Source organism: Argentina silus (genome assembly GCF_951799395.1).
Source record: "Argentina silus genome assembly, chromosome: 6".
NCBI classification, from domain to species: domain Eukaryota; kingdom Metazoa; phylum Chordata; class Actinopteri; order Argentiniformes; family Argentinidae; genus Argentina; species Argentina silus.
Window position 1 is genome coordinate 13,368,072 of NC_139660.1, and position 24,052 is coordinate 13,392,123.

Below are 24,052 nucleotides of genomic sequence, written 5' to 3' on the forward strand. Positions count from 1 at the left end.
ATTACGTCTCAATGGTGACGTATATAAGCACCTTACTCACTCTACCAAGACATGGTCAATACAGATTGAGATCACAGAACTGTATTTTATATCACGTCCAAAACACACAAACTGAATTCGGTAAAAGTGCTTTTAGCTATGCTGTCCCATCATCATGGAACCTTTTTACAAAAGGATTTGAAACTTGACCATTTTATTTTGATTGATAATTTTAAATACCAGATTGGAGGGCTGTTGACCATGGATCTCCAGTTAACTAGCTAACTCATGTTTTAATGTTATGCGCTTTGCACTGTTTATGCGCTTTTTAACTCTACAGTATGTTACACACTGTGTTGTGTCATCTGTGTCTGTGTAACTTTTGTGTACATGTCTTTTTGAGCAGGGCTCACTTGAAAAAGTGATGAGAATCTCAATGTGACTTATCTGGTTAAATACAGGATAAATACATCAATCAGAATTGATCGGAAAACTTTTTTAACATTTTGAACGAGCCCGTCTAAATGTATTACGTCATACTCATGCGCCATGCCTTGTGCAGCCAACTGAAGACACCGAGCATGGGACACCTTGGCATACTTATTTTTATTCAGTTGCTAAATTGCCTTCACATTTGGGGTAAGATAAGCTTGTCAATCACATTGTTACGTGTGTGTGTTTTGTTTGTATTTGTTTTTTTGCACGACGTAATGTTACTTGGTCAAGTATACACATGAAGGTGGGTGCACATTTGCTGGATTTAACACCTCCCCTCGCCTGAGGTGGCAACAATTTAAGAACATACTGCTGCCATAATGAGCAGCTATACGTGAATATTATTGATGAAATACCATGTTTATGGTCCATGACGCATAACTGGATGGGGGACAGTTTCTTTCTTCTGAAAAATCTTGTTTCAGACAGGTGAGACTATAGGATTATATTTACATTTGGATTTGGCCCTATACAAACAAACAACAAACAATGTTTTATTTGTCAATCAACTGTTTGGAATGTGGAATTTTCCTTGGAGCAGTTAAGGGTTAAGTGCCTTGCTCAAGGGCACAACGGCAGTGTGGGCACCTGAGCTATGATGCCAGAAACCCTCCAGTCACCAGCTCACATCTGGCTCCTGTGGTTGAAATTCTAGGGTAACCACTCTGTACTAATAGCTCCTTGGAGGTGAGAATCAAGAAATAAAGTCTTGTAACGCCACAATATGAGTTTAGTATTTATTAAATGCTTGCAAGCATGGGAGTAACACAGAACACCGCTCCATACAGTTTAACCTTATCTTCAGTAAAACACTCATAACACTAATAATGAATAAATCACACAGCCATTTACCCTTCTACCATTAGCACACATCAGCAAACAGAAATACACTGGCAATTACAGGCTGGCAGTAGTATGCTGGCACATTTTCTATGTATATCTTCCTATCCATCTACCAATACATTTGCTATCAATACATTTTCTATCACACTCCCTCCTGGAGTGGGGATCGAAACAGCCCAGCTGCTGCCGGTCTCTCTAACCTCTAGGCTACCTGCTGCCCCAAAAACTATTCACACACACAACATCCCAATGTCACAGATGGGGTTGCCCCTTACCAGTGATCTATCTACCCTATATGACTATATAACATATATATATCACTCCCAAATCCCCACCCCTTCACTCCCAAAATATAATGTATGTTTATGTATACATTGAAAACGCATGTGTATTCATTTGACATTTTCATTTGTAGGATTGGTATCTGTAAGGGTTATGATTATCTCTCTTGATTATCTGTCTATGAATGATTCTCTCTTTGTATGCACAATAGGCTTTACTCTGCCAGCCTGTGAGGAGTCTCAGGTGAAGTGCAGGAACGGGAGTTGTATTCCTCGCCTATGGGTGTGTGACGGGGACAGAGACTGTGAGGATGGCTCGGATGAACTTCGCTGCAGTGAGTCTCACTGGCAAGGATTTCCCTGGTTTATGGTTACTAGATCATAGGGCATTCTGAATACACATCAGTGTAGGGTAGGGATGTCAAAGTATAATATCGCTATGGAGTCGGTTAACAGAAGGCAATGTAGCACAAGAATCATCAAAAGTCCATTGAAGGCTATGCAGAAGATGAGTGCTACAAAGCTTTCGGGAAACTTGTCTGTGAACGGCTGTCATATTTGATATCTATTTGCCCACACATCTGTCTATCATTGTACCATCAATTGATATGACCATGGTGTGTAGCCATCTATCAGTAACTCATAACAAGGACACTTCCTGAGCTCTCCTAAATACTTGCAGAGTTATGAGTTATTTTATTTCTAAAGAATCTTGATAACTTGTTTTTATTAATATGTAAAGTAGGGCCAAATGTGCATCACTCTCTGAATTTTAGAGCATGTATGAGCTGTTTCCTACTCTAAGAGGCTTGATAACTACCAGCCCTTTTCTGGTTCAATAGGTCAATTCATTGGAACTTGAGCAGCCAATTGATGGATTTAATTGCACTGAACTTAAAGTTAATTGTAAGTCATGGGTATTTCCAGTTAACATAGTGTGTCAATTGGATTAAGGTTTGTTTTCATGGTTTCTGCTCCTCTCTTAAATAATGTAATTACAGATTTCGCTGTTCATCCAATTTAACTACAGACTTTCATAGTCTTGAACATTCTATGGACCAGGCCTATTAAGTAGTTACTCAAATGCTAGATTTGCACAATATAAGAACATCAGAGGTATTACAGCAGTAGAGTGACCACAAAAAGCTAAAATAGGGTCTATCCTTTGCATCCTAGATTTGTAAAGTTGGTTATTTATTGTTAAAAATGAGGAGAAAGGAGAAAGGTACCTCTTACGAAAAACCTGTTATATCAGCTCAATACCTTGAGGTATGAACCATAGTACAGTCTGCAACTTTAAAGCCTTTGGACCAAAGCCAAGTCTGCAGGACCTGGATCAATCTGTGGCGGCTCAAAGTTTTATCAAAGTTTATTGAGGAGTGCATGTTGTATGTGGTCCAAACGTCTCTAAAACTGTCAGCTGTCACATCCTCAGTGCTTTTAATTACTTATAAGTAGAGTAAGGAAGTTAAATGTGATAGATTTGTTTTTATTCCCCTCTGAAAATAACAGGTGTAAACTTTGCGGAAATGCAAATCTTGTCCTTTATGTAAAGTGACTGAACACCAATTACCCTCAATGTGACTTTCTCAGGATTGCTCAACTGTAAAAAGGATGAGTTTGCCTGCCGTATTCGACGATGTGTATCCCTGCACTTTCGCTGCAACGGCGTTGACGACTGTGGTGACGGTAGTGACGAGGCCTCCTGTCAGGACTGTACAGCTGACACCTTCCTCTGTGAAGGAACGAGCAGCTGTGTGCCCAGGGCCAAGCTGTGTGATGGCCTGTTTGACTGCCCCGACGGGCAGGACGAGGGCGCGGGTGTGTGTCCCTCAGCCCATCCTCTGACTCCTCACACATGTTCCATCTCTGAGTTCAGATGTGGTGACGGTCAGTGTGTGCCTCACTCCTGGAGGTGTGACCACTCACCTGACTGTGCTGATGGGAGCGATGAGGACAACTGTGGTGAGATACTATTATTGTTACTTTGTTGTTGTACTATATATCCTGTCTGCCGCACTAGTTCTTATAGGCCAACAGAGGGCGATAGAGCGCCAAGTAGCACTTTTTCATTTGGATTTTGGTTATTACAGAAAGTGATCCTACCTAATTCCTTTTTTATTTCATAAGATTTTTTATAGTATAGTTGTTGCTTTTGTTGATGCATAACAACATTTGAGAAAGAGAGTGCTGTTTGTTGGTACATTAGTGTTACAGGCATGCAAGGTATTGCAAATGTGTATCTTACAAGATTTCTTTTAAAGAAAATGCACTCTGTAATGTTACCAATGGTAGGCACTAACAAACTATAGAAATGTTCTGTTATACCCTTATTAACCAGCTGTTACAATATGTACTGTATAAGCCTAATGGTTGTTGTTTTGCAGGGATTTTCTTTTATGTTGACAGTATATAGATTGCTAACTGTGCCCCTGCTTTTATACTGATGCTAACATTACATTACCCCTTACTGATGTATTGGTCCAATGTTTCTGAACTGTCACACACTAAGCCTATCTTTCCCACCGTCACTGGCCATATTATCTTTCCCATTGTAGATCAGAATGAGTGTCTGGAGAAAAATGGCGGCTGCTCTCACCTGTGTGTGGACCAGCCTATGGGCTTCCTCTGCGACTGCCCCAGTGGGATGAGGCTGGTGAGGGATACCCACTGTGAGGGTGAGTTGCAAGAGCTAACAGTCGGACCAGTGCACCACCATGAATCTGTTGTTCAGTATTTTGTTATACTTGGAGTCAACAAATCATGTGGCAGCTAGAGGAATTCAAGTAGTATTTGTTTTAAAATGCTTGAGTTGATTAAGCTTGCCTGGCGCAATGGAAACAATGGAATAGTCCCCAAAGTGTAAGCCCTGCCCATCAGTCACTCCAGGCAGGCTCAATGAAATGCTCAAAAGAAAGAAAGAAAAATACAATTTGAATCCACGTCTAGTGGCAGCCTCCAGGATATTCAGTTGCAGCTTTTCCATTATTGCGCTGTTTCTGAGCAAGCCAATGTGTGCTAGTGCCAGAGAAGTGAAACCAAGAGACTCAACAAATGATTACTTAAAAATGTATAAACTACAATCAAACTTCTGCCTGTACACACATGCATACCACCTGTGAGAAGGGTTTTCCTGGTAATAGTAGTAGGCTTTAACAGTACCGAAACCATTTGGTGACCTATTTAGATTTTTTTATTAGATACCTAGGAAGGAAGAAGGTGTGACTTTAGCTCAAAGTTAACAACAATTATACTATTCAAGAGTAAAAAAGTAAATACTACACTTTGGTTTGGAATTGAATTGAGCCTATACTTCTAGTTGTTTTTCATATCAGAATTACCTTTGAAATAATAAATACCCACTCTTTCCCCCAGAAATTGATAAGTGCCTAGACACCGACATGTGCGATCAGCTTTGTGTACATGTCAACGGGACGTTTACCTGTCACTGCCGTGAGGGCTACCTGATGAGCCCAAGGACAGGGGAGTGCAAGGCAAAAGGTGAGGTGAAATTCTACTGAAAGAGTTGCTCAAAATCTCAAGTTAACTGATATATAGCATATATCATCAGTGCTCTCAATGTTTGGCATTTCCCACACAGATATAAATGCTAAGAACTGATAGTAGTCAAGGCAAAGGGGTAGGATAGATTTTGATGAGCATTTTTATTGTAAACTGTCTTTTTTTTTTTGGTGTTATTACAGTACACTTAAAAAAGAAGGCACACTAGTTTGAAGAGCAATCTAAACCAATGGCAATATTTGCTGTCAAGTTGGTAGGGATGAATAGAAGCGTACTTTGCTGACGCACCGAACCCTGACATGATAATAGGCCTTGACATCATGCATGAGCAAGGGGAGAAACAAGGGTTTGGGTGTGTTGAGTTGCAAAACAGCTTTTTAAGAGCATCAAAGGTATAAGTATGACCTGGCTATTATATAGTGAGCATTGAGAATTTCTTAGAAAATGTCTCCTGCTTTGTATTCAGTTATCCTTTAATTGCTGATCCCTTTCATCAAAGGAGAGGAATTTACTTCTTCAAGTTCATAGCAAATCTATTTCATGATGTATTTCATGTTGACCCATACGTGGGCCTATGTGTGCTCAGCATGTGTAAGCTTGTCTATGTCAACATGCTTGACAGCATCGTATTGAAATGTCAATCATGGTTGAGTGCTTTTTAAACCTCTGTGTTTGCTCACAGGGGACGTGGCTCAGCTGGTTTTCAGCAGCTCTGAGGGGGTACGGCAGGTCAGCACTGCAGCTACACAGTACAGGGAGTTGGCAGCACACTTGCTGGGACCAGGACCTGTGGCCGCCCTCGCTACAAACCGCACTCTGTACTGGGCAAAGCCAGGGCAAGGCTCTATCTATAGGTAACACACCTCAGAGAGCAAATTAGCTACCCTTTTCGACTGTGAGGGAGTCCGTATCACTGTCACACAGTGCTCGATTGAGAAGATTTCTCCTTCTTTCTGAATACAAATTAAATAAAGCTGAAATATATAGTCTCCAACTGATACTTTTTACTTTTTGAACACTACTGATGTCATATAACCCTTTTTTTCCATGACCCCATCTGCAAAAACTGGTGAACACTACTGATGTCATATAACCCTTTTTTTCCATGACCCCATCTGCAAAAAAAGAATTTTCTAAATCTGGCCCTACATTATTACTGCCACACTGTAAAATATATGTCAGTTCCCATACATCTGATCCACCCCTGCATTTCCCATGCATACTAGGGTCTCCATGGATGGAAAGTCCCAGAAGCCTTCTCTGGTATTAAAAGGCCATGGTTCCATCTCAGGACTGGCTGTGGACTGGATCCACAAGCTTCTCTACTGGACCAATGCTGACACTCATTCCATCAACGTAGCCCCTCTGGATGGCTCTGCACAACGCCTTCTTATTGGAGGGCTTGCTATGCCCACTGGGGTGGCTGTGGAACCCTTACTGGGGTCAGTTACTGGAGTGTCCTAGAGCCTGCTCTTGATGTTCCAAATTGTTGATTTTCTGATACGTTTTTTCAGTTTTAGTCCTAATAATGGCTTCCTTGACCTTCATTGACACCTCTTTGGTTGTCAGGTTGACAGATGTCAATTGCCGACTCCAAAGGCAAACACAAAGCCTAGAATCAATACTAGACCTTGACAGCTCTCTTATGCCTGCACAACTCACAGTGCCTTCGGAAAGTATTCAGACCCCTTCACTTTTTCCACATTTTGTTGTGTTATAGACTCAATTTAAAATGGATTAAATGTAAAAAAATTTAAAATTTGCCATCAATCCACACACAATACCCCAGAATGACAAAGCGAAAACACGTTTTTAGAAATTTCAATTTTTTTAAAATCAATTAAATTTATTAAAATTCAAATACAGAAATACCTCATGTACATAAGTATTCAGACCCTTTGCTATGACACTCTTAAAATTAGCTAAAATGCAAAAATGTCATCACCAAATCACTCAATAAGTTGAATTGAGTCCATCTTAATGGAAGAATAATAGTTCATGTAATTTTGGAATTAATGTCTTGTTTTTATAGGGTCTCTGATTTGCATAGGAATCAATTACACACTGTGTAGATTAGGATGACCAGCTCTGTGTGGATTGATGGCAAATTCTTTTAATTTAATCCATTTTAAATTGAGTCTATAATACAACAAAATGTGGAAAAAGTGAAGGGGTCTGAATACTTTCCGAAGGCACTGTATGTGACAGAACACACCTCTGACTAACCAGAAACCCCTGTCAAGCTAATTGTCCCATTAATTTTGGTCCCCTGAAATAGGGGCACTATGTATAAAAAGAGTTGTCTTTTCTAAATGGTGAAGCCAATATTTACACAAATCCATCAAATAAAAGATGATAATCTCTACTTTAACCTTGTTGTAAGAAAAAATGCTTCACTTTCCCATTTCCCATACCAAAATTCCATAAAGGGTGCCACCCAAGGGCTTCGTGAGGTAATAATGTATGCCATTTAGCTGACGCTTTTATCCAAAGCGACTTACAGTGCAATGAGTGTATACATTTTTCACTATATATGGTCCCAGCAGTAGGCGTGCAACTTAGAATTTTTCTCTGCAGCTGGGAGCTACGCACGCACCGAGTACAAAAAAATGACATCACCACGTGGCAATGTGGAGACCTTGTAAAATGCCCTTAACAGTTTGAACTTTGAACTGTAAAAACTATTGGAAAGTTGGGTCCTTTGTGTCCATCTGCCAACACTATTCTGATCTGGTGGAAGTCTTAAAGTAGAAAGTAGGATGTCAGAACCATATCCACTGTACTAATGGAGTGCTCCTCTTTTTCTACAGGCTTCTGTTTTGGGCAGACTGTGGCAGTTCCCCCAGGATTGTGCGTGCATATATGGATGGGCAAGGCAGCGTGCCATTGGTCACCTCAGTCATACGCAACCCAGTCGCTATCTCTCTGGGTAAGTTTGGCTGTTTTTATACATGTGTCCTACACAAATGAAACAATTGTTTAAATGGTTAGTGTGGGGATCAATAGTCAATCCTTTTTGTTTTAGGATTTTCAAAGGCAGAAATGCTGGTTTGATTGAAACACAATTTGATTTATACGAATGTTCAATAATTATTATTATTATTATTTAATTTTTTTAATATATAGACATGCCTCGGCAACTTCTGTACTGGGCTGACTCAGGAATGCGCACCATCTCAAGAGTTGGGTTTGAGGGGCAGCACCGCAAAACAGTGGTGGAGTCCAACGGATACCTTGACAGGCCCTTTGGATTGGCAGTATTTGAGGTACTGACTTGTAACTGACTCTATTACCTATTATACAATACAGAACTGAAGTGTTGTTAAATGGACGCCTTTGCCATTATATTTAATTAACCTTTATTTATCCAGATTAGTCTAATTGAGATGAAATCTATTTTTGTCAGTCATATGGCTGAATGAATGACTCTCACTTCCTTCACAGGGACATCTGTACTGGAGTGAAGAGGCCACCCACTCAATCTGTAGCGCTGATAAGCACAATGGTAGCCTCTTCAGAATTCTGCTTCCCAGCCTCACATCCCCAGGTGGTCTAGTACTGGTTCACCCAGTTCTTCAACCAAGCGGTGCGTGTCAGTTCATGACATGCAATGAACAAATCACAAAATCCATGTCGCACATTGTTTGGTCCAAGTTTGTGTCAACAGTTGTCCATCAATAGTCTGACTACCTTCTGTTTTGTTCTATCTATCAGGTCCTGCCATGTGTGGAAGTTTGAAAATGGTTTGTCCACATCAGTGTGTGCCAGACCTGTTTGCTGAAATGCGCACACCCCAGTTTATCTGCATTCCTCAAGACAAAGGGGATGATAATGGCCATGGTGAGTGGGATAATCCACCCAAAGGTCAATGTTCGATGGTTCCTTACACCTATATTTCTGGCGATATTCACCTTTTACAGAAATATCTGCATCGGCACATATTCCTCTGATAAAGCACAGATAGAGCACCAGACATTCTGAAATTATTGTCTTTATGTCTTTATTATAGAAAATCAGGGGGGGGGGTGGCATAAACCATTACTGGAAATTACAATGGTTGGCAAACAGAAATTGGAGGTGGTATGTTTTAAGAATGCTTTTTGGAAATGGAATATAACTGAGTATAACGAATAATTCGATGGATGGATTAAGCTGTCATAACAACTTAGATTGAACAGCAAATCGTTTATCAATATGCAGTGAACTGAACAACGTGAAATTCTCATTTGGCTTAGTAACTGTAAGCCTACTCCTAGACCAAAAAGCATCTTCAAATGAGATTCTCCATTGCAATTGTGATTTAGTCAGGATTTAGCAATCTGGGATTCAAAGAACAACAAAACAATCACCTCACCATTTTATTTTGTGTAAACAGTAGAGGGATGGGGCTGGAGGAATATAACTGAAATTCATAGACAGAGCTATGGATGCAAGGTCTGCCCATCCATTAGATCAAAATTATTTAGTTTTAACCATGTTTTGAAGCTATACAGTGTTTGTTTACAATTACATTGTTTACAAACAATGCCATTTTTTGGAGTTTGGAATGTCATTTGCCTTTCCTTTTTTCATTTTACAGATCATACAATCATTTCTCAAACACTTCCAGTTCCAGCACCAGCTCTATCTGATACAACATTTGCTGGAATCCTTTCACTTATTGGTGGGTTTTGTTGTTTAGCCAAGCATCCATTGTATTTATATTGTCCCTCTTATGTGTTTGTTTTTTTGTGGTCACCACTCTGGTGCTTGGGATACCAAAAAGTGCCTTGAACTAATCCTCTGTTCACTAAAATAGATTTGGTTTACAGAGGATTAGAGCAAGCCACTTTTTGGCAGCATCGAAGTGAAGACCACACACTTCTAATGAGTGAGTTATAATAGCTGTTTATAACTGATTGAAAAACTAAAACTATTTACAAACTAATAGTTAACTGTCTACAAATTAGCAAAAGTATAATTAATTAAAGTATAATGTAAAGTGTTTCCAAGCTTTACTAAAAGGGTGTCTCTTGAAAAGTAATTTCTTTAATGGTGTCTTTCTTTGTGTTGCGCAGTGTTCCTGAGTGTGCTCTTGGTGGGTATAGCATTGTGGTGGTGGAGGGAAGAGTTTAGGCCCTCCAGGACACTTACTTTCCAAGACATGTCTCTGAAAGAGTCTCAGGACCCTCTTATTCAGAGGCCAGTCAGGGGTCCTGAAACATGCCCTGTCCAGGTAACTGCTGCTCATGAACTGTTTCATGTGTGCCTTTTCACTGCAGTGGTGTGTATGTAGGAGTAATATTACCCTCTGTGAAACATGTTAGAGTGAATCTTTGAATTTGAAAAGGAAAATCTATTTAAATTAATTAATTATATGATCAAAACAAAAACATCCTAATTAAAAGTAATTTGCAATTATTCTATTTATGAATGGCATAACATGTTTTGATGGACCCCAACAACACCTATCCCAACAACCTTGCCACAGCTTACAGGGTGACGTCAGATCAAAAGGCTTAAGTGAATGTGATCTGTGTTGTCTTCACCCCTCAGGACACTCTGCTTAAGCTGGACTTGGATCGTGACTGAGTCCAGGTCTTGTGTAAGAAGCCACAGGTGATCAGCAGCCTCCCCCTATGCCAGCCTGCACTGTTGTCTTAGAGTTTACGAGGGGAGAGCCCTGGTCAGGATGTGAGAGGAATAAGTCTTCTAGGCCTTCCCTGTGACCAATCGTCATCCCTATCCTAATTTCTTACATCTGATTTAATTTGAATGGTGCCCTATACATCCCTGAGTCAATTCCATCACAATTACAGTCAAGGTAAATTAGTTGAAATTGAATTCATGAGTTTAACATGGACAGTTTTCTAGTATATGATTTTCTGATTTAACTGGAATTGAAAGAGAATTGACTCCAGTCCTGGTGGCCTTGTATATCATCAGTTTGCTTCTGTCAAGATGGACACACAACCCTCCTCAATGGTGGCCTGTAGCTCTAAAGGCAGTTGTGACATGATCTTAATGTCTGTTTGCACTCTTTGAGCTTTGTTTTTCAGATATTTGATGTTCCCATGACTCCCCTTAAACATTCAGTATTAAGATTTCAGACGCATCATCCATATTGCTCCATTAGATATGCACAAAAACTAAATCTGCAGACTCAAGAGGTATATGGGCTGTGCTTACTGCCTTTCGTTAAATGCAATTTTTTGCTCTTATCCGGTGTCATGGGAACAACACGTGAAAAGTGTGTTTATTGTAAAATGGACACTAAGGGCCACAATGTGGCTCTTACATTTGAGTAATAGAGCACTGCAATTATTGTGACAGGTCAAATGTAATTCTTGTGACTGGTCTGCCTTGCTTAGATAAGTTGCTATACCTTCGTTGACCAATAATGATTTGTCTTTATGTTTGATAACTGTAAATTATTTGCTGTTCTTTGAAATTGTTTGATTTAGGAATTTCTAAATAATGTCTTTATTTAATGTTTTTGTTTCTGTTTCTCATAGTGAAAAGTACATATGTTTTTGATGATAAAATGGTTATGAGTTGTCTAAATTCAGTTTAAATCCATGGAACCTTGAAACTACTGAATATTGAGTGAGCTATATTATTTAATTATGAAAAGAGGTTGTATTTATTTTCTGTAAATTTGAGGTTATTGAAGCCTGACTTATAGTTTCTTGGTGCTCTTTCATTGAATCTTTACTCGTTGACAGAGTAACTCTTGAAATTGAATTAAATAAAATATATATACAGTGCCTATAGAAAGTCATCATACCCTGTGAAATCTTTACCTTTTGTCACATTACACCTCATCATCGAAGTGAAAATAAAATGTAAAAAAATTCTGGACAATTATTAAAAATGAATTAGTGAAATACCTGGTTTGGTTAAGTGATCAGCCCCTTAGAGTATACCATTATAAACTTGCTCAGGTGCAATCAATCAACTTCCAGATCAAACACCAGGCTAATTGCCCCCCACCTGACATCAATTGTAGTGGTTTTGATTAAAACCAGCTGTTTCTTGAGGATTTCACTACTAGAAGTGCATGGTTCTGCAAAGAATCCACCATGGTTGGAAAAGTACTTTCAAAAGGCCTCCGGGATAAAGTTGTAGGAAGGCACAAGTTAGGTGAAGGCTACAAAAAGATTTTGAAGGCTTTAGCTATCCCTCTGAGTACCGTTCAGAGCATCATTAAGAAGTGGAAGGCGTATGGCACCACCAACACCTTGCCTAGATCAGACCGTCCGTCCAAACTACCAAGAGCTACCAAGAGGCCAAAGGCAACTTTGAAGGACTTACAAGTTTTTATGGCTGGGACTGGTCTGTCTGTGCATGTGACAACAATCTCACAAGCTTTACACAAAGCTGGCCTGTATGGCAGGGTAGCAAGAAAGAAGCCTTTTCCGAAAAAGTGCCACAGTCAGTCTCATTTGTGCTATGCAAAAACACACCTGGAAGATTCTGTTGCCATGTGGAAAAAGGTTTTATGGTCAGACGAGACTAAGATTGAACTTTTTGGACTGAACTCCAAGCGCTATGTTTGGCGAAAACCAAACACAACACACCACCCAAAACACACCATACCTACTGTGAAGCATGGTGGTGGCAACATTATGTTGTGGGGATGTTTCTCTTCAGCGGGGACTGGGCAATTGGCCATTGAAGGGAAAATGGATGCTGCCAAGTACACCCAAATTCTTGAGGACAACCTGTGTCCCTCTGCTAGACAGCTGAAGATGGGCAGGTCATTCACCTTCCAACACGACAACGATCCTAAACATACCGCCAAAAGAACAAGGCAGTGGCTTAAGGATAGAAAGGTGAATGTCCTTGAGCCCTGACTTAAATCCGATAGAAAATCTGTGGATGGACTTGAAGAGAGCAGTCCATTGCCGCTCACCATGGAATTTGACTGAACTAGAACAATTCTGCAAGGAAGAATGGGCAAATATTCTCCAATCTAGGTGTGCAAAGCTAGTAGAGACATATCCAAACAGATTGATGGCTGTAATTGCAGCAAAAGGTGGCTCTACAAAGTATTAAATCAGGGGACTGATGACTTTTCCAACCCTGTTATTCTTGTTTTTCATTTTTTATAAATTTTCAGAACCTTTTTTTCATTAGTTTGATGTTGTATGGCTAAATTTGTACATAAAGCTGGAAAATGGGTTTTGATTTCAGGCTGTACGACTAATATAGTAACTATTTCAAAGGAGTATGATGACTTTCTATAGGCACTGTATATAGTCCTCCATATACATGAGCTTTTTCATTGACTGCCATGCAACCTTGCTTGGTCACACCTTCACATCTTCATCTAAGCGCTTTTGTTGATAAGGGCCTCTATCCTGCTTTCAGGATTATTGCAATGTGTCTTTATAATTGCTTTATGTAGTGGGATATTGTTTGCCCTCGGGATCAACAGTGACATGCCTTAACCACTCAGAGTTAATGCGTAATACTGCCTAACCGCCGTGCAATTAACAGCTTGTTTTGCAACCCGCACGGTGCTGATTCGAATCGCGCTATGGATTATTTGCTAATTATTGTTGGTAATGTTTGATCAGTTCAATCCAAGACAGATCGGTTAATCTAAAATTCTCCAGACCACCAAAGGAGGCGTTAGAACAATGTGATTTGGAGGTATGGGTACGCGAGACTAGGTCATCACTTATGTAGCTTTTTGCAGTATCGATTGTGTTCCGATGCATTTCCGAGTGCGGTAGAAGGGGCACTGGAACACTGCTGGCTGTGGTGCACAGGTGGGGCAACTCCTGGAAATAGAAATGGGACAGTGCGTCAGCTACAGTGTTAATGTCCCCGGGATGTGAAGGAAACATTCTAAAAAAGTGTTCTAGTGACAGCCAAGTAAGGTGCCTGACGAGGGGCATGATTTCTGCGGTAGAGGAGCGTCCTTTGTTTACTATAACAACAGTGGCTTCGTTATCGCAATGAACGGTGATGCGTTTATGTTCCTACACAAAGCACGTCATTTTTTGGAATGTTTCTTTCATTTTGAAAGTGTCAAGTAGGCTATGTAGATCAGTGGGAATACATGTCACCAAATGGTAGCAGTCAGCCACCATCCCCTTCCCTGTTCAAAATCTCTAATCAACTTTGAAATGGGGACAGCGTCAGCTACAGTGTTAAAGTGCCCGGGTGTGTTCAGCTTTAATAATACAATTTCGAGTGGCAGCCAGGTGGAGTGCCTGACGAGGGGCATGATTTCTAGGGCAGTAGAGCGTCCTTTGTTTATTATAACAACAATGGCTTCGTTATCGCAAAGAACGGTGATGCGTTAATGTTCCTACACAAAGCGCGTTATTCAAAATGTAGTCTTTAAGCTGTAAAAATAAGCTGCATTTTCTTTTCTGAATAGTATGCCCCACATTAAATCAAGCTACTCACCGATTTATGTAAAAATGTTTTAAAAACGTTTTTTTGTTTTGCATGCCAAGACCTCTGGGCACTTTTAAACTTGTTACTGTAGTTCTATGTTTGTGGTCCATTGTCAATGTGCAAAGTGAAGCAGGAGGGCACCTAACTACGCTCGCTGGCTGCTCCACGAGTGGTCTGCAGCTCTTTCTGTTATGAGCTATGAGGCTGAAACTGTGGACTGCATTCAAATCCTATTCTTCTTTTGATCCATGTATTCAAACCTATTCACTGAATGAAATGGTGGATGCCTTTAACAATATCATGTCTAGTGCTCTAAACTCCACTCAAGGTTTAAAAAGAGGTCACGTGAGAAAACATCTCCATGGTTAAACAACTCTGTTAAAGAGCTTAAGAGAAGGTGCATGTTGGCGGAAAGGCAGTGGAGAAAAAGCAAATTACAGGTTCACTGTGGCATTTATAAGGAAGCAATAGCTGACTATAATAAGGCAGCATGCGCAACAAGAAAAACAGATTTGTCTCAGATGATTAGTGACAATGCTGGCAACGCTAGAATATTGTTTTCAACTATTAACCAGCTGCTAAATCCTGCCCCTTCTACTGACTTTCTCTCACAAGCCTCTGCTTCGAAATTTGAAGAGTTTGCCACACACATGTGACAACGAACACAAGCTATTTTTAAGAGAGCCATAGCAAGGCTTTTGCAAACAGGTCTTCTCTGTTTTTAATTTTTAATACATTTTTTAGAATGTTTCTTTCACTTTGAAAGTGTCCAGTAGGCTGTATAGATCAGTGGGAAAACATCCTCATTTAATGTAGGTGAACCTTTTGAAAACGGGTGTAACTACCAAGTCAGAATGATAGAAAAAGGAAAATGGGGAAATGGAGAAAAAGAAAGTCAACTCAGAGAGGATGTGGTCTCTACAGGATGTGAGAAGAATGTCATGGGTGCAAAGAGAAAAGATTCACTCAGTTGATGAGCCATGGCACCAAATGGTATAATAAAACACGTAATAAGCATGTGACAATGGAAAGATTCATGAGCATTTCTGCAGCAAAACTTTAGAAAACTGTAGCCGAGAGCAACTCGTCCACCTCTCATCTTGACCCTGTCCCCACTGCATTCTTTAAGCAAGTCTTTGACAGTGTTGCAATTGTCAATAAACGGATGAACAATAACTTTTTAAAGCTAAATGAGGACAAAACTGAAATCCTCTTACTTGGCCCCAAAGACAAACAGGCTATGCTTTTAAACAGCCCTGGGAATCTAACTCCCTTGATTAAGTCAGAGGTTACAAGTCTTGGTGTTATCTTAGACTCTGATCTGAGTTTTAATTCCCACATTAGCAAGGTGATCAAGACGCCCTTTTTTCATCTGAGAAACATTGCCAAGGTACGGCCGTTTTTTTAACTCAGCGGGATGCTGAAAAACTGATTCATGCTTTTATTTCATGTAGACTTGACTACTGTAATACACTTTTTACTGGCCCCTCCAAGAAGTCTATAGACAGGCCCCAACTAATTCAAAACTCTGCTGCTAGGCTACTGATAAAAACTAAGAGGAGAGAGCATATCACTCCAGTCTTAACTGCTCTGCACTGGCTCCCTATATCATTTAGAATTGACTTAAAAGTCCTTCTACTCGTATTTAAAGCACTAAATGGGCTGGGACCATCCTACCTTACTGATTCGCAGACAATCTATACACCCTCAGGAGCACTCAGATCCTCTGCTGCTGGCTTATTGAAGGTTACTATCAAAACCGAAAAGAAAGTTGGTGATGCAGCATTTATTAACTATGCCCCTAAACTGTGGAATACGGTACCTCAAGAAATCAAATCTAAATCTTTTCAATTTAGCTTTCAATTAGCATTTTATCTATGCTGCTATCTCTGCTGATTTTATTGTATTGATCAACTATCTATGTAACTAGATTGAGTGATTTTATTGTATTGATTAATTATGTTATAGTTGTTTTTGTTTTTAATCTGCTCTTGCACTGTATTCTACAGCACTTTGTTAATGTTTTGGTTGTTCTTGTTTTTTAATCTGTTCCTTTTTCTTTATTGTATTGTACAGTACTTCCTCCGTCTGCTCACCACATGTGACATCGAACACACGCTATTTTTTAGAGAGCCATAGCAAGGCTTTTGCAAACAGGTCTTCTCTGTTTTTAATTTTTAATAATTTTTTTAGAATGTTTCTTTCACTTTGAAAGTGTCCAGTAGGCTGTCTAGATCAGTGGGAAAACATCCTCATTTAATGTATTTCCATTGCAGGCTCTGGTGCAACAAAAGGTGAACCTTTTGAAAGGGGGTGTAACTACCAAGTCAGAATGATAGAAATGTATGGAGAAAAAGAAAGTAAACTCAGAGAGGCTGTGGTCTCTACAGGATGTGAGAAGAATGTCATGGGTGCAAAGAGAAAAGATTCATTCAGTTGATGAGCCATGCCACCAAATGGTAGCAGTCAGCCACCATCCCCTTCCCTCTTCCAAATCTCTGATCAACGTTGGGCAGTAATCCGACCTCCTTTATTTATAACTGCTTAAGAAAGAGCAGGGGATTAGATCAGAGGAGGAGGAAATCCTTTATGCATCCGCTTGATCTTCTGGTCTCATGAATCAAATGGCTTCTCGCTCTCTTTCCCACACGGGTCATTGACTGCACATCTCTATTCTCATGCCATTCTCTATTCTCTTCAACAAGGAGAGGAGGATTTATTCCTCTCAGAGAGGCCACTGCTGATTGAGTATGGCAGGAGGACTGACTACTGAATGGGATGTCTATGCCTGGAGGATTGCTGAGCTATTTTAGGTGATTCAGCACCTTTGGTACACTGGGTTGATAAAGCCTTTTTCCTAGGCGTTTTCGATATATTTCTTCAGTTCTGTGATAAAGACTTCTTGCCTTGTAAATTTATCATTATGGATTCTGATCGTGTTCCGCAACTTAAGAAGCGCCGCTCAACCATAAATTGTCTTGGTGTCCGTTTTTCAGAGAGTGTCAAGGAGGAAAAAGCCTTCCCTTTTTCCCAGGGGAGTACTGTCAAGGCATGGAACTCTATGGACAACCTGGACAGTCCTCCTGTGGTAGAAAGTTCCAAAGCAAAGAAGATACTAAGACAGAAAAAACTAACCATCAACATCAATGTAGGGGGCAAAGTGTTCCACATCGCCAAGCAAATGGCCATCAGATACCCTTGCACTCGGATAGGCTCCTTGGTCCTGTGCACCGACCGTGTCAAGCAGCTCATCCTGTGTGATGACTACTCAGTGCTCACAGACGAGTTCTTCTTTGACCGTGACCCTGCCTTCTTTCACTACATCTTCAATTTCTATAACAGCGGAGTGCTGTGGGTCATGCAGGAATTGTGCCCCATCAGCTTTGAGGAGGAGATGCAATACTGGGGCCTGAACCTGAAGCACACCCAGCGCTGCTGCAGGATTCTGTTTGAAGAGAAAGTGGACGAGCTGAAGGATTACATGAAGGTGGAGAAGGAGCTGATGGCAGAGATTGAGGTGAATCATGACGACGAGGGCTACAAGAACCTGTTCCTAGGTGGGATCCGCAAGGACCTCTGGGACCTCATGGAAAACCCTTACTCCTCACTGTCTGCTAAAGCATTTGCTATTTTCTCCAACCTGCTGGTGATCATCTCCATCGTGGCCATGACACTCAACACAGTGAAGGAGCTGAAGACCCACACCCTCTATGACAAAACCTATATGGAATGGGTGGAGATTTTCTCCATCCTCTTCTTCACCCTTGAGTACTTCCTGCGTCTGCTCACCACGTGTGACATCAAACAGTTTGTAAAGGGCACCCTCAACTTTGTGGACCTGGCGGCTGTCATGCCCTACTTTATCCAGCTGATATTTGAAGTATTTGCTGAAGCGGAGGACCAAAGCACCCAGGAGGACCCCAAGGCCACGGCTGGTGTCAGCAAGGTGCTCAAAATGATGAAGCTGATGAGGATCTTCCGGATCCTGAAGCTGGCTCGCCACTCCACTGGCATGAGGGCGTTTGGGTTCACACTGCGTCAGTGCTATCATCAGGTGTGTTGCCTTTTCCTCTTCATCGCCATGGGCATCTTCACCTTCTCTGCCCTTCTGCATTCTGCAGAGCGAGACACAGAGGGCTCGCCCTTCAGCAGCATTCCCGATGCCTGGTGGTGGGCTGCGGTGAGTACCAATACTTAATCATTACACAGAGTTGGTTTGCCTCCCACCTTTGTCTTTGTTTACCAAAATAAGTGGCGGGGTGACTGCTTTGTTGTTTGAATCCCAGATTGCCCCATTAAATACAATTCTCCTAATATATGTCACATATCAAGTATTTATCTTTTGTGACCATATTGGATTATATTACGTTTGCATGTTGCTCCAACATACATTAAATTTAGATTCAGAATTAAATACTTCAGGGATTAGTCCTGTCTCGATTGTAATCCGAGGACATGTGAAATACAATCTGAATTTTTGTGATGCTGTTGTAGTCACAGCATTTTGGATTTGGGAATGTGGGAAAGGTAAATGTGAATTATTTCCTTGATTCTCAGATGTCCTTTGGTAATTGCTACTTCTCATTTTTTTCACTTTCACTTTGTTCTATAGTATGTGTGTATCTCCATTGGAGTATATTTGGCCAGTAGTTCCTTCTAGTACAGCAGGCTACAGTACTCACACGGAGCATTTTTCTCATCAAGAATAAAAATTGTTTCCAAAGGATAAGACCAAATGAAGACAGCGGACAAGCCCCTTTTCATGAAAAACACTATCTTTACAATGTCAGCCATTTCCATCACTGTGTCAGTGACGACAAAAAAACCATAATTGTTATGTCTGCACACTGAGTTAGCAGTGATGCATCAGAGTTCGAATAGCAGTGTTGGATTGTGCTGCGATTGTTGTGTGACGCTTGAGTGATGATTTGTGATGTATTGCTCTGTTCTGTGACTAGCTAGAAAAAGTAAACGCACGTTGAGTTAATGCTCAGACTGTGTCACGTGGTGATTATTACAAACATAATAATAATAACATACAATAACAACAGAGGAAGTTTAGAAATGAAGTCTGTGCTTTCTTTGTGAATTTGTCTCCCTGAGAGTGTCTCTTTCTTCTACCCAAGGTGAGCATCTCCACTGTGGGATATGGGGATGTGGTGCCCGTGTCCCTGCTGGGTCGTGTGGTCGCATTCGCCTGCATCTCTTTTGGCATCATCTTAAACGGCATGCCCATCTCTATTCTCTTCAACAAGTTCTCGGACTACTACGCCAAGCTGAAGGCCCAGGAGTACATCAACACCGGTGTGCAGCGCAGATTCAAGCTCAAAGCTCGTCTCCGAGGCAAACTGGACGTGTGCTTCAATCCTTCTGAGGATAACTCGGAAGAACACAATCGGCAGGAGTGCACCCACTGAGCTTCAGGAAGGTTCTACTGTTTCTGACATGACATCTCAAGAACCCCCTCTGCAGGTAAAGAGAGATTTGATCAATGGGAGTGAAATGGAGCTCCTGATCTCATCACAATGGGGAGGGGTCGTATGAGGGACAATGGACACTAAGCAGTGATTAGTTTCTTGTGCACCACATTACGCACGCAGATCTGTGCTTTGAGCGCCAAATGTGTGTGCGGAGCTCCAGCGCGTATTCCAATGTCAGTCCAGTATGCGCCAGCGGGCCACCTGTGCACTTGGGGCGGAGAAACTCGCATTTGAGGGGTGTGTCTCATGAATTTCATAGATACGCGCATTCTCATCTGATATTTTATGAGCAAAATCTCCATGTTCCCTGCGCGCTGGAGAGGCTGTATTAAGTCCAGCAACACTATTAGCAGGGTTCGAAATTGTATCTTTTGCTTTTAGTATTTTATGGATGACGAAGGGTGTGCTCTATCCATGGATATTGGAACTGCTGTGTTGTGTTATGTACATTTTGAACATGTTTGATGACTGTTTTACCAAAGCTACTTTTGGGAACAAATGTTACAATCTTTGCAAACACTTGAGTGCTCCACAACAATTCTAACAGACAGTTGAAGACTTACCTTGGCAATGTTTCCACCACTGATTTCGCGACACAATATAAGCACCATGGACAGCGGTGATGAATGATTGATTGGTAGCACTATGGACGAAACATTATTTTGTTAGCATATACATCTTTCTGTGCCTGGTTTAGATAATTTCAGTGAAATCGATATATATTGAAACGATATATATTGAAACGATAGAGAGGACACATGTTGTACTGCTTTGAAGATCCCCCTCAAGCACAATTAATCCCCACATTAGAAGTTTCACGTGGCAAACGAGGCGCATTATTCTCCACAATTCAATTCCACTCCAAACCAGGTGGGCTATGGCAAAACACAGGATATTTAGTTAGCCTAATGATAATTATGTGATTCCAGTTTTTGTATTTTACCAAAGAAAGAAAGGTTTTATAGACATCAAAAGAAAGGTTTTATAGACATAGGACAGGCATTCCTCAGACAAAACTATCTTGAATTGAACTAATTTATGACCAGAGGGTGTGATTTTCCACGTGCGTAAAATCTGGAACTATTTGGCGAGATATGCGCGCACCATTTCAAAATGGGAATACCAAATCTTGGAAAGTGCAGAGCCAGAAGTGCGTAAAAGGCGCAGAGCGCAAGGAAATTGCAATAGACCGCTATGAGAGGATGTACAGTGGAGGATGTGCGTGGCCCCTGAGGTCAGGGACAGATAGGGCCATCTGTAGATACTTCCTGTTACGATAGAGCAGTTCCTGTATAAGTCCACGAGACACAGTTTTAAGTATAGTTGTGTCATTGTTTAAACTCTACCGAACAGATGGTCATGAACCACATTGCAACACTAACAAAGTGTATCATGTAACAATCTTTGCTCAATCTGTTTGCACACAGTACAGACAAAGCTGCTAAATGTTACAGTATATTAGTCCAGAATGTACATGATTCTGCAGGTTGTTCCCCACTTCTTAAAACATGTTATTAGGTTTTTCTCCGCAAACACGTCATTGACACAGGTCTGTAAATGCATCAATGTAACCTACACACCAGGTGGCTAGTGATCACTGTACTGTAGAATATGATCAATTTGACACAATGCTTTGAGTGCAAATGGTGCCTGTGGCAAAAACATAAAGATACAATACAGTACATACAAGTGAATGATTGATCTTATCCGTTTCAAATATTGTTAATGATTGAAAATGTTAAGTACATAAGAGAATCTAGCATTTTCCATAAAGATTTTAAGACCTGAAGGACACCAATCCAAATCTCTGATTCAAACTATTTCACTTTAGAAAGGTCTATTGAGGGTTTTTAACTAAGATAAGAGCTTGATTATGTCCTGGAGAGAGAATCAGTGATACTAATGTATTTGACAACCAGGCGATTACAACCAGGCCAAATTTCACAATAGGATGAGCATACATTAGATTATCTTTTATCCAGAAGTGATTATGTTAACAGGCACTGTATGTGTTGGCTCACTTGTGGGTTATGTTAATATAACTGACATATTAAAAATATGTGATATAATAAGTGATGTTGCTAATGATTGTTTGAAGATGTGGGTGGATGACACAATGAACAATGAACAAACCTTAAAGGTGTCATCAAAGATTAGCAGCAGTATTCTTATTGTTTGATATTACCATTGTTGGAAATTTCAAATGCCAGACAACCACCCTGATACTGTATGTGAAATATTTATTTTAAAAATCAATCAACAGTTTGGTTCAATGGACATTGCTTTCATTGTAAAGACATTTAGTACGCATATGTATCCCAGCCTTGTATATGTCTATATAGAATAATTTCAGAGACAAAATAAAACAGTTGGAATTTTGAAAACATATTTATTTGTGATACAAATATACAGTGCCTTCGGAAAGTATTCAGACCCCTTCACTTTTTCCACATTTTGTTTAAAATGGATTCAATTAAAATAATTTGCCATCAATCCACACACAATACCCCAGAATGACAAAGCGAAAACACATTTTTAGAAATTTCTGTAAATGTATTAAAAGTGAAATACAGAAATACCTCATGTACATAAGTATTCAGACCTTTGCTACACTCTTAAAATGAGCTAAAATGCAAAAATGTCATCAACAAATCACTCAATAAGTTGAATTGAGTCCATCTTAATGCAAAGAATATAGTTCATGTAATTTTGGAATTAATATCTTTGTTTTTATAGGGTCTCTGATTTGCATAGGAATCAATTACACACTATGTGGATCAGGTTGTCATTACAAACTGAGCAAATGGAGAGGAACAAAACAGCTCAGGAATCCGACCCTGAGGCCTGGGGAGACTTACAAAAATCTCCAAAGTTGAATGGTTCAGAGGAAAAAGCACAGTCGATGGGACAACATCATCTCAGTCACTCTACAAAATTGGTTTATAACCAAGTGGCCAAAAATAATACCTTAATGGAAAATAACCTCATATCCATATTTGTGTTTGCAACAATGAATTCAAGTGATACAGCAAAGAAAGTGGTTGGAAATGTGTTTATTTGGTTTTACTACAAAGCATTAAGTCTGGTGCAAATCCAGCACATGCCATGCAGTTTCTGCACCATCTCTTGTGTGAAAAATAGTGGTAGACGCATCAAGTTATGGGTATGTTTATCACTGGCAGGGACTGGGGACTTTGTCAGGATCAAGAGAAAATTATGAAATTTGCAGAGTTGTAGTTGTGGTAGTGACATCCTAATCTACACAGTGTGTAATTGATTCCTATGCAAATCAGAGACCCTATAAAAACAAAGATATTAATTCCAAAATTACATGAACTATTATCCTTGCATTAAGATGAACTCAATTAAATTATTATTTTTTCTCTCAGATGCACCATTTAGAAAGTGCAACATGTTTTAAACATACATAAAAATCATATAATGTCCAAATACAGCACTCATATTTAGTATTTGGTAGACAATCCTTTGCATGCAATAACTGCCTGAAGTCTGCGACCCATTGACCCCACTAGTCACTGGATATATTATCTGATGATGCTCTGTACTGCAGCCATCTTCAGTTATTGTGTTTGTTTTAGGTCTTTTTGCCTTAAGTTCCCTCTTCAGCAAATGAAATGAAATGTTCAATTGGATTTAAATCTGGAGATTGAGTTGGTCACTTTCCACTTTCCACTTTTTGGCATTGAAAAACTCGCTAGTTGGCAGTACATTTGGGATCATTGTGTTGCTGTATGATGAAACGCATAATGAGATTGAAAGCATTTAATTGTACTTCAGCAGACAAGATGTTTCTGTACACTTCAGAATTCATTCTGCTGTTGCTGTCAGCAGTTACATCATCAAAGAAGACAAGTTGAGCCAGTTCCAGTGGCAGCCATACACGCCCAAGCCATAACACTCCCTCCACCATATTTCACAGATGAGGTGGTATGCCAGAGATTTTGGGCAGTTCCTTTTTTTTCTCCACACATTACATTTGCCATCACTCTGGTACATTTGTCTCATCTGTCCACAATACCTTTTTCCAGAACTCTGCAG

At 40.2% G+C, this 24,052-nt stretch overlaps 2 protein-coding genes across 3 annotated transcripts; both read left to right on the plus strand.

The window, feature by feature from the left end:
- The first annotated feature begins 553 nt into the window (after positions 1–553).
- LOC310805365 (low-density lipoprotein receptor-like) lies at positions 554–11,955 on the plus strand. 2 transcript variants are annotated; one of them, XM_083671020.1, is made up of 14 exons: positions 554–618; positions 1,811–1,933; positions 3,192–3,563; positions 4,157–4,276; positions 4,974–5,099; positions 5,803–5,974; positions 6,347–6,562; positions 7,931–8,049; positions 8,247–8,386; positions 8,565–8,706; positions 8,835–8,960; positions 9,700–9,783; positions 10,178–10,335; positions 10,656–11,955. In XM_083671020.1, the coding sequence occupies exons 1-14, from the start codon at positions 561–563 to the stop codon at positions 10,689–10,691; spliced, it is 1,992 nt and encodes a 663-aa protein (XP_083527146.1). In that variant the 5' UTR covers positions 554–560; the 3' UTR covers positions 10,692–11,955. The 2 variants fall into 2 exon arrangements, with proteins under 2 accessions (XP_083527146.1, XP_083527145.1); XM_083671019.1 differs by lacking the exon at positions 10,656–11,955 and having other exon boundaries at positions 10,178–10,642.
- Positions 11,956–17,436: 5,481 nt separating this feature from the next.
- Positions 17,437–19,930, plus strand: LOC310805819 (potassium voltage-gated channel subfamily V member 2-like; the record flags this gene model as incomplete). Its single annotated transcript, XM_083671626.1, has 2 exons — positions 17,437–18,693; positions 19,640–19,930. 2 exons carry the CDS (start codon positions 17,437–17,439, stop codon positions 19,928–19,930), a joined length of 1,548 nt encoding a protein of 515 aa, XP_083527752.1.
- Positions 19,931–24,052: the final 4,122 nt, after the last annotated feature.

What these genes read in the sequence shown, in the direction of transcription:
- LOC310805365 (XM_083671019.1), top strand. Translation starts at nt 561, where the DNA reads ATGGGACACCTTGGCATACTTATTTTTATTCAGTTGCTAAATTGCCTT. An exon ending in AGGGGAGTGCAAGGCAAAAG is followed by an intron (nt 5,100 to 5,802) that starts GTGAGGTGAAAT and finishes GTTTGCTCACAG; the next exon opens with GGGACGTGGCTCAGCTGGTT. An exon ending in GCTGTGGAACCCTTACTGGG is followed by an intron (nt 6,563 to 7,930) that starts GTCAGTTACTGG and finishes CTTTTTCTACAG; the next exon opens with GCTTCTGTTTTGGGCAGACT.